We start from the raw sequence: 11,482 nt of genomic DNA on the forward strand, positions 1-11,482 counted from the left end.
TAGTCAATAAGCTATTTAGCATCTAAATCGGCAGATGAATTTGTCAGTGGGAGTTTAGCTTAATGGTAAAGCACTCAACTGGAGTCTTGGGGAATGTGGATTCTAGTCTCAAGGCTGTTTGTTGACAAATTTTTCTGCCTTGTAAGGGTAATTTACCCACAATATCTGCTGTTCTAATGGCATTGCTGCATTTGAAAAAATATTATTTCTTGTTTGTATTGTACAATACACATTTCGACACTTCTAATAAAAACAAATGTTTGTTTGTTTATATTTATAAAAAAAGCAGTATATTTTCTACTAGCTGAAATACCCAGCATTGCTGGAGCTAATGACTCAAAGGATTAACAGTAACATTGCACAGAACTTTTTATTTTACTTCTTTTAAGAATATAGTTTGATATCCATATTCCAGACATATGCAAATTCAATTCTGTAAAAATTTATACACGAATTCAAATCTTTTGAATCCCTTTTCAATTTCTGTTAAAACTAACCCTTATCCTAACTCAAAATTGTAATCCTAAATGCTAATCCTCAGCTCTTACCTTAACTCAAGATCCTAATCCTAATTTTATCCCTAAAATCTAAACTACAATACCAACCCTAGTATTAAATCCTAAACCTAATCCTTGCCCTAATTTTTGTGTGGAATCACAATCTCCTATGTTTGAAACATATACTTCTAAAAAAATCCAGAACATTAAAATAGTTACCATACATAACTTTAAAATTAAGCAGGACAAAAATGTGATATGCCATTGCAAATTTTAAAAACTTTTTATTTACAGAATTGTAATATCTGCTATTTAAAACATAAAAAGTGGAGAAGTGTGTACACACACACATCAGAGTTACCTGGTGTTACTCAGGATCCAACCGCCATGACAGTTTTGCCATGCTAAATACATTTTTGCATTTCATTTTTAAAATTTCTATTTTTGGCCCATGTCCTTTCACCTCTTAATTGTGTTATTTGTTCATCTCATTTACTATTTATTCTAAATCCAGAACTTCCTTATAAACAATGTTACATGTTTTTCCAAAAGGAACATACAGGGGTTGAACAAAATAATGGAAACACCCTAAAATTTCAAACAAATATATTTTAATATGGGGTAGGACCGCCTTTTCAGTAATTACAGCTTGAATTCTATGAGGTATGAACTCGTACAAAGTTTGAATTGTTTCCAAAGGAATTTTTATCCATTCTTCAGCTAAAGCAGTCTCCAGTTCTTGTATTGATGATGGTGGAGGATATCAACTCCTTACTTGTTTTTCTAAAATGCACCATAAATGTTCAATAATATTGAGATCTGGGGACTGTGGTGGCCAGATAAGATGTTCCTTGAGGCATTCAGTAACAACTTTCACTGTGTGAATTAGTGCATTATCATCCTGAAAGATTGTGTTTCTCTCTGGAAACTGTTCCGCAACCATAGGATGAATTTGATCAGATAAAATGCTTAAATAGTCTTGACTATTAATTCTGCTTTGTTCCATCTCAGATGTTTTGCTAATATTACAAACTGATGTTTCAATGCGAGCTATATTCGAGGGGAATTTGAAAGTAGAGTGAGTTGTTCTTCCTCCTGAGAGTAAAGTAGCAGCAATACCTGAAGAAACAACAGCCAAAGCTATTTTTTCTCTTGTCGTATTTTGGCAAGTAAAAGCTTAGCAACAAATGTTTTGCCAGTTCATGCAGATGCATCAAGAAAAGAAGACCCTCTCATTTGATCAAAAACTCTTTCTAGTATAGTATTGTAGTATACTTTTTATTCAAGCAACAATTTCAATTCATTTCCACTAACATATCTTGAGAAGTCTTCAATGTCATAGGAAGTCTCATTTAATAGATATGTTGTTAAACTATCGAGTTCAGAATGATTGGTATTAAGAAGTCCGTACTCAAGTAATTCATTCCCTTTCATAGAAACAACTTCGTCTTTCAATGGCAATTAATGCGGCATTGTAGATTTCATCACTGTATTCTATTTTTGTACCAGGACATTGTAATCGAATCTAGTACTCGTAATCTTCCGCAAGATAATTTCTGTATCTAAGCCATATTGATCCTGGATCCCCTAATTCACAGTCTTTAAGGAGAATGCAAACAGTGTTCTTAAATTGCCTCCTGCGTAAGACAGAGAAGCCTCTGACATAGCAGCCATCCAATGACTATCATCTTATAATAAACCTAACCTAAAAGCTGCTTCTCTATTCGAAGCACAAACATAACCATCAACAGTTCAGAGGTCGATAAAAGATGTGGGACCACGAATTTCATGGAGAAACAAATGCAAGTAAAAACATTCCTTATTTCTTTACTGCCCACAGGGGCTAAACAAGGGATTAAGTCAATTACATCGACCCCGGTGCATAACTGGTAATTAATTCATCGACCCCGAAAGGATGAAAGGCAAAGTCGACCTCGGCGGAATTTGAACTCAGAACATAGTGGCAGACGAAATACTGCTAAGCATTTCACCCAGCGTGCTAACGTTTCTGCCAGCTCAACGCCTTAAAGTAAAAACATTCCTGCTGAGTTGGATGCACAGAACAAACTCTTCCCCGAACATTGTCAAATCGGATATCAGGATAACCACCAACCTCAGTGCCACTTTTTCTGTGAGTCCATTGTTTGTTGTTCCATGTATAATATGACAGTAATTGAGAGTACAACAGGGTTTTAGCGAAAGATTCTTTCTGACAAAGTTTGAAAAATGCTGTTAATGTAGTTTCTCTTGGAGCTAGGGATTGCTGAGCAGCAGTTTCTGTTGTGAAATATATTCTTTGCCTATTCTCTAAATGAACAGAGAGTTGTTTCTCTGGAGGACATGGTTCGTGAGTAGGAAGTCAAATATTCTTCAGAAGGCCTCATTGCTACAAATATATCGCCCCATTTGGAAGTGTGTCACCTCTTCTTGAAATGTCTGTTGTTGAAGGGTAAACATGCCAAGATCTTTTTCACCAGCATTAGAACCCTTATTAACATATTTATAAATGTACTTCATTGACTTTATAGAATAACAATATTCTACATTTATGTATTCTTTGAATGTCTTAGACAAAGGAGGGCAGTAAAGCACTATCCACTGATTACCAATTGTATGGTGACCAATTTTTGTTCCAAAACCTCCATCTTGTGGTGCCCTTCTTCTGTATGATGGCTATCCATCATTATGTCCATTATTACGCATGTAAGTCATGGCATCTTGTGTCCTCTCGTGTATATATCTTGGGCTTCCTGTAAAACAAAAGGGGAAAATACAAAGTTGTCCAAGCCCTGTCCCAGCAATATCATTGTTAATGCTATCTCATATATGCACATACGATTCTGAACATAGTTCTTTTTGGTGCATTTTCATGAAGCACAACTTCTCTGACTCTATTTTGGTATACATGTCAACAACATACTGGTGAATAAGATCTTGGCAATAGTGAAGATGATTAAACAAATTCAAATCATTAACTGATAATCATAACAATTCATACAGGATACAGTTCTTTTGGAAGTGATTCCTCCAACTTTTATACCAAAATAGTATCCATCTTCTCTGTTAACAAGGGATATTATAATGCATCATATGAACGATGAATTTCATTTCTGAACGTGATGCTATTGTCACAATATTTCAGAAAAATATCTCATTTACCATGTTGTTCTCCAACCATAATAATTGCCACTTTATTACACTCAGGAACATTGAGTCAACGGACATGTTCTCCTGCCGGTCTTTTGTTGGGGTTGATGACAACTTGAAAGTTTGCAGTTGAAGTACATTCTAAAACATACTGAAAGCTTCTCACATAAGAATTCTTTTCATGAAGCATTTCTTGCAGCTTAAAAATAAGTTCTAATCTTGAACCTGGACAATTCTTGTTGCAACACTGTGCTTCCTTTTGAACGTCACCTATAAAATATATTTGTAAAAATTGTGGATCTTTATTCTGTAAAGGCTTAAGAGAGCCAATTTTGTGATAAATTTGTCCTTACACTTTAAAAGTTGGCATAAATTCACTTAATTTTTGCCCCAAAATGATGTCAGTTGAAAAGCACAATTGTATGCTCAAATAGTTTTTTTAGGAAAGTGTCTTGATTCTGAAGTGGTACCCAAAAGATGTTTTATAAGTTCTGATGGCTCAATTATTGGTAAAAGGACCTTACCTTTAGAACAACACACACCTAATGATTCCTTGTTCCACTTCCTAGCACCACACTTTTCACATAGGGCCCAGGGAGACAATTTTTTCAGGTGCATAATTACGATTAGGATCATAATTAAATGCTACACCTTGCCGTTGAAATCATCCATACTTTTTCTGCTGATTTCTCTGGAAAGCTTTCTCCTTTTTGGTTGCTTTCACTTTCATTTTCTATTTATTTTACATTTTTCTCTTCTTTTTTGCAATTGTACTTCTTTGTCTTTTTTTATTTCTATAATTTTCCTTCTTTCTCTGCAATCTTATTTCCCTATCTTTATTACTTTCTTGCTCTCTTGTCCTCCTCTCATATTCCCTCATATTTTTTTGCAACTTAACTTTCTGATGGTTTTTACTTTCTTCCACAATTTTCATATTAAGTGTTTGAATTCTCATTCTTTTGTCTTTTTTACTATCTTGTGATATTTCATTTCCTTCTATACCCCTACTCATGTATGCTTGGTATTCCTGCATTGTACTATCAGAAATAAAAGATTGAAAATACTTCCAATTATTGCATATGTATCATACAGACTCTTCCCGAAGAGTTTGGTAATTTCTGTTGTTTTTGAGCAAGAGTGACACAGCTCTGAACAGAGTTACCATCATCCATGACTTTATTAAACGGATGAATTAATAAATTAATGTAATTGTTGAATATTTTTCAATAAATTCAGTAAGGAACTTCACCTTCAGTTTATCTTTAGATGGTTTTGGGAACAGAAAGTGATGGAAAATTACAACACCAAAAGGGATAAAATATTAAATGAGAGCAATTTCTCCTTTAGAAATGTCTTTCTAACTTTGTGACAGATGAAGGAGTGATTATAATTTTGTAAATAATAAAAACAAAATTAATAAGGTACTTCACCTTCAATGTTGACTTGAAATGTCACCTTCATGAAAAGAAAAGTGAATTAATTCAAAGTATTTAACAGATGACGACTTCTTTATCGTCTGTTCATAAATGGAAAAAAGGAATACTTTGGTTATTTTCGGATAATTTTGGTTTAAATGTTGTCAAATACTTGTCTATAGATTTGTGTGTGTTAGAGAGACAAACAGATAGAGAGTGAGAGACAGAGAGAAAGAGAGTGAGAAACAGAGACTGAAAGCATGCACATATGTATCTCTGAATGACAACTGTATTAACATTACTACCCCACTGCCACTCCATATTTGTCGCTTACACAACTCTGTCCTCCCCTTCCTTGATATCAGTCACACTCTCTATGCCACTATGTTTCCCCTCACACTATCGCACCCTTCTTATTTTATCAAATGAAAGCCCAACTTACCACTTCAATTTTATAAGTTATAAGATGCTGTCTTTACTACAACTTGAATTTCAACTCTGATACACGAACTCTTCTGTATGAATACCTAAATGGCTTCTCAAGTTTTTTTTGTTTTTTTTTTTGAGAGAGAATGATTTATAAAAAAAAATAACTGATGCAGTATCTCTCTCTCTCTCTTGTATGAATTCATTTATGTATAATTAATTAACCACCTTGAGAATGATATACTACAGGTATCACAGTTAGATGGCTTCACTTTGGTATGAATATGCTTAATTTAGTTAAAATGCATTTTTCCGGAGTGGTTGGCATTAGGAATATCATCCAGTCATAGAAACCTTGCCAAATCAGATTGCTGTCATTTGCCAGTTCCAGTTAAACCATCTAACCCATGCCAGCATAAAAAGCAACAACAAATGATGATGATGATTTGTGACAGATGACAATGATCTGGTTTTGGGAGCTGTACAAATACATACATGTTTAATTAGGTGAGTCTTTTCAAACAAATAATATACCATAGAAGTAGAGTTTCTCTCTTGTATAAACACATTTATGTTTGATTAGGGAGAATGATTCACCACAGATATCACAATGATCTGGTTTTCCTTTTGTATGAATGCCCAGTACACACTTTGGAGGGGTTGGCATCAGGAAAGGCATACAGTGATAGAAACCAAGCCAAATCAGATTTGGAACCTGGTACAGCTCTCTGGCTTACCAGTTCCAGTCAAACTGTCTAACCCATGCCAGTACAGAAAATGGAAGCTAAATGATGATGGTGGTGGTGGTGGTGATGTAGTCTTGGGGGGTTGTTGCCACACTGCTATTTTTTCTTTCCAATGTAAATATATTTATAGTCATACAAGACATTGTTTCAGAGAATTACTTTTGACATTGATGCTGCTTCTCTGTACAAATATATGTGAACTTTAGGGACTCTTTTATGATAACTATTAACCAGAGATATCACAGTGGTATAGCAGCTTTCATGTATGAAAATGTTGGTATGTAATTGAGACACTATTTTGAAAGAATGATTCACCACAGATATCACAGGGATATGTCATCTCTCCCATATGAATACATGAATAATGAATATAGATTTGTGAGGGTAGCATTTCTCATGCTTCACAGTTAAAAGGCTTCTCTCCAGTGTGAATCCTTTTGCATTAATGCCTATTTGTTGATGGACAATGAATATTGATTTGTGAGGGAAGGATTTCTTATGCTTCACAGTTATAAGGCTTCCCTCAAGTGTGAATCCTTTTGTGTTTTGTTAGGTCACTGCTCGAGACAAAAGATTTGCCACAGATGTCACAGTGATAAGGTTTTTCTTTAGAGTGTATTCTTTTGTGTATCTTTAAAGCACTGTTGGTAGCAAACAATTTTCCACATATTTCACAATGGTAGGGCTTCTCTCCAGTGTGACTACGTTTGTGAACTACAAGACTAGAATTAACTGAAAAAGATTTTCCACACATTTCACAATGATAGGGTTTCTCTCCAGTGTGGGTTCTTCTATGTTTTGTTAAGTCACTATTAGTGGTGAATAGTTTGCCACATATTTCACAGTGATACGGTTTCTCTCCAATGTGACTACGTTTGTGAACAACAAGACTCGAATTCACAGAGAATGATTTTCCACATATTTCACAATAACACACACTTTCTCCAGTGTGACAACTTTTGTGTTTTGTTAAGTCACTGCTATACATAAACGACTTCCCGCATAATTCACAATGGTGGGGTCTCTCACCAGTGTGGATTCTTTTATGAACTACACGGCTAGAATTATCTGAGAATGATTTCCCACAAATTTCACAATGATACGGTTTCTCTCCTGTGTGAGTACGTTTGTGAACAACAAGACTAGAATTATCAGCAAAAGGTTTCCCACATATTTCACAGTTGTAAGGTTTTTCTCCAGTATGTATTCTTTTGTGTTTGTATAAATCACTGTTAGAAACATAGTGTTTCCCACATATTTCACAATGATACGGTTTTTCCCCAGTGTGTCTTTGAATGTGGAGAGCAAGGTAAGCTTCCTGAGAGAACATTTTCTCACATATTTCACAATGATATGCTTTTTCTCCAGTGTGTATTACTTTATGATTTGCTAAATTTCTATTAGAGACAAAAGACTTCCCACAAATTTCACAATTAAAACGTTTCTCTCCAGTGTGGATTCGTTTGTGTTTTGTTAAATCACTGTTGTTGAGAAAATATTTCTCACAAATTTCACAGTAAAACTGTTTTTCTCCAGCGTGAATTCTTTTGTGTTTTCTCAAAGCATTGTTACTGACAAAAGCTTTCTCACATGCATCACAATGATGGGGCATTTTCTTACTATGTATTTCTTTGTGCATGAAGACTTCATGTTCTGAAGAAAATATCTTCTTACAACTTTCACAGTGATATTCAGGAACATTTTTGTCTACAAGTTTCTCATTTCTATCAGTCTGTGTAACTGTATCTATATTGGCAAAAGCAGTTGTGTTAGAAATGTCAGAGTGATAAATATCCTCCATATTAATTTTAGAGGAATTCTTAAAAGTTAAACAATGTTTGTAGGTATAATCAATTATGGTTCAATTTCTTGTCTTTGATATCATGGGCACCTCTCATTACATCTATAGCAAATATGCAATGCTGTTGGTATACTTTCTATTTATTACTGGAATGTTTTTTACAAACTGGATTGTATGGCACACATATTGTTGTTGACAAAGACTTCAATGACTACATTAAGAAACTGAATGGACTAATGGAAGCAATATAGGTTGAAAACTATTGAGGAACTATAAATGATTGGTAGCAGACATTTCAGTTGAGTCCTTTTCCTACAGGTTGTAATGAAATGTTCAGTCAACAAAACTGTAAAAGAAAAAGATATCACACAGTAAAACTGATATTTCTTTAAAGTTTCCTCACTTTTTTATTATAAAATTCTCACAAAAATAGTTATGGTTTTCATAATTGGCATTTAAATATGCATCTGTAAGACCTGCTCAATCATGCTGACCTGGGGCTAAACAACAGTCTTAGTTTGTCTATGAGATGCACATGTTGTCAGCCACTAAGGAACACATTTAAGTGGTTAAGGTCCAGCAACTGACAAGCTAATCTATGATACTGAGCAGAATATTTGTTATAATGACATTTCTGCTTCAGCAACTCAGCACTGAATCTGAAATGTAATAGGAAACTGGTCAGTTTCAAAACATTGATGTCCAGGTTACAAAAAGCAAAGTGTGAAGGGAATAGTAGTCATTTCCTTTGATTTCTAGATTGGAGCAAATAGGAAATAACACTTACTGACCAAAGACAAAGAAATGTTTTTAATTTGTTACACAGCATTATGCCTGTTTGTAATGTAAACAAGCATGGACATTGTTTGAGGGTGTCCTCTTCAACAGCCACAACTGGTAGAGAGAAACTGAAGCTCCTCAAAGACATGTAGGAATGAGTGTGTGTGTGAGCGACTGAATCTGTATTACCCTCATCTTCACATGTACTCACTAATTGAAAACAAAAGCCTGTGTTCATAAACAGAGTAGTTTTGTTTCCAGTTCTCTTTGTAACCATGACCAGGCTGTTCAATGGTCAATAGACTAGATTATTCTCTTGCTTGGAAACAGGTGAGTGTTGACATCTGGAAGGGCATCTAACCATAGAAAACCTAGCAGTATTTTTGTCTTTTATGCTTGATATAGAAAAATACTCTATTGCTGAGTAACAGAAATCACTAGAGAAATCAAGCTGAGTGTTAAAGCCATTTCTTGTCTGACCCCTGCAAGCATGGGAAAGTAGATATTAAAACTATGATGATGATGATTTATTTGTTAAAGCCAGGATTCCCTGAGACAAATATATTACGTAAACAATTTAAATTTAGCACTTCATTCTCCAATCCTACCTTTAGTAAGATCCAAAGATTTCAAGCTCAGTTACTGCATTGCAAAAAAAATTTAAAGAAAGGTGTGTGTAAACAAAATTTGAGTATAATGCAAATGAATATGTGAATGAATAAACAATTTTATTTCCGTCTTGTTATATACACACACACACATTCCATGTTACAACTGCAGTACTGCTTTATTTTGACAAAATAGGAATTAAAAGATAAAAATGTAAGTAAATACAGAATGTTGACGTTATAGAATAAGGTAGACAAAACCCCAATCGAACAATGAGATTATCTATTTTATAGCTTGGTGAAAGGCACAGCACATTGAATCGCTGTTTACATCTTAAAACATTGACAAAGATTTGTAGTAATGGGTGTATATATTAGAATTATGTGAACCTCTCAAATTATAAACAAGTGAAAATGGAAAAGATCCCAGTGCCAGTGACCATTCAAGCGTGGTCGATGCCAGTGCCACCTGACTGGGCCCCCATGCTGGTGGCACTTAAAAAGTACCCACTACACTCTCGGAGAGTGGTTGGTGTTAGGAAGGGCATCCAGATGTAGAAAACTTGCCAGAATAGATTGGAGCCTGCTGCAGCCTCCTGGCTTGCCAGTCCTCAGTCAAACCGTCCTACCCAGGTCAGTAGGGAAAGCAGATTTTAAACGCTGATGATGATGATGATGATATAGATAATCATGATATATATATAATATATTGTTATACCATTGAAAGTTTAGGTAAACTTTGTCACTCACTCACTCACTCATTCTCTCTTTCTCTCTCTCTCTCTCTTCCCCTCTCCACACAAAAATGAAATGCATTAGTTACCCGACTTCAATGCCAAAAATTACAAAGGGAAAGTGGATTTGTCTTTCAAATATATTCTGCAATCTGGGATTATTATATATGTTATATTCAGTGATTTTAAGCGGTATAAAAAACGATATTTTGTTTTAATATACTTTTACTTGTGTCACACACATACAGACACAAACTCTAACGTGTTTTTTTTCAGTTGAATTATTTATCATTCTTTATCTCTCCACAGGCTTTGTTACCACCAACTTCTATAACTTCTGCATTTTCACTTAATCATTTCAAACTTCTTTGAATTTTCAATCTAACATAATCCACAATCTCTTGAAAATGCATTTCTGCAAAATGTTATCCAAAAATATGGGTAAAGAAAGAAACAGTAAAAAATATTTGAAAATAGAGGCGGGGTTCCGAAGGTTCCACTCCCACTCCACCCCATTTTCCGGACCAAAAAAGGGTTTTATGGCATATTACGAGGTCACCATAATTCATTTAACGAAAAGAAAAAAAAAATTTCCAATGATTCTGGGATGGGAAGGGGGTCCAGTTTCCTACCCACCTCCTCTTTTCCAATAAAAAAAAAATGTGTTTGCAGCACATTAAGAGGTCAGGGTACTTCATTCAACACAAAAAAATCCAAGTTTCATTTTTTCTTAGTAAAAATCGTGTGGGTGTACTTCCGAAGGAAGGCAGGGGGAAATTTCCAAATATTCCACCCCACCCCACTTTCCAGACCAAAAAAAGGGTTTTGTGCTACTGAATAGCAAAATCAGATTCAATGTGAAAAATTACATCAATATACCAAATTAGAAAAGTTTCACTTAATTTTAAAAACTGTGAGAGCAACAGAAAAGACTTAGAACTTTTTCTGTCTACAGTCAAACTGAAAGTAAATCAGTTAACCAGTCATGATAAAAACTCATCACTACAGAATAGAGCATTGTTAGGACGAATTTCCATGCTTTCATTCAGAAAGACTTCCTCCCGTCCTGTCCCTCACCCCATTTTCTCGCAAATTGCTGGGTTTTTTTAATTAATTTTTTTTGCCAAAAACCCACCTTTTCGGATACAGAGTTTCCGGAAAACTGGCAAAAACCGGAATTTTGACATTTTTGCACCCCTTACTCCTTCCCCCGCCCCAATTTCTTCATTTTCCCCTTTTTTCCGTAACCCTGTAGTGAAACTACCTATCGCCATTAGATACAAACTACTATCGCCATTACATACAACCTTCTCATTTAAATATAAATA

General features: G+C 34.8%; 1 protein-coding gene across 1 annotated transcript in view; it reads right to left on the reverse strand.

Moving 5' to 3' along the window:
* Positions 1 to 744: 744 nt before the first annotated feature.
* LOC128251056 (zinc finger protein 271-like) overlaps positions 745 to 11,482 on the reverse strand; it is a 12,593-nt gene continuing 1,855 nt past the window's right edge. Inside the window, exon 2 of the mRNA XM_052977379.1 lies at positions 745 to 8,378. Coding sequence (XP_052833339.1) covers positions 6,755 to 8,032 — 1,278 coding nt within the window. The 5' untranslated portion in view covers positions 8,033 to 8,378 and the 3' untranslated portion in view covers positions 745 to 6,754. The remainder of the gene's footprint in view (positions 8,379 to 11,482) is intronic.

Source organism: Octopus bimaculoides, chromosome 28, assembly GCF_001194135.2.
Source record: "Octopus bimaculoides isolate UCB-OBI-ISO-001 chromosome 28, ASM119413v2, whole genome shotgun sequence".
In the NCBI taxonomy this organism is placed as follows: Eukaryota; Metazoa; Mollusca; class Cephalopoda; order Octopoda; family Octopodidae; genus Octopus; species Octopus bimaculoides.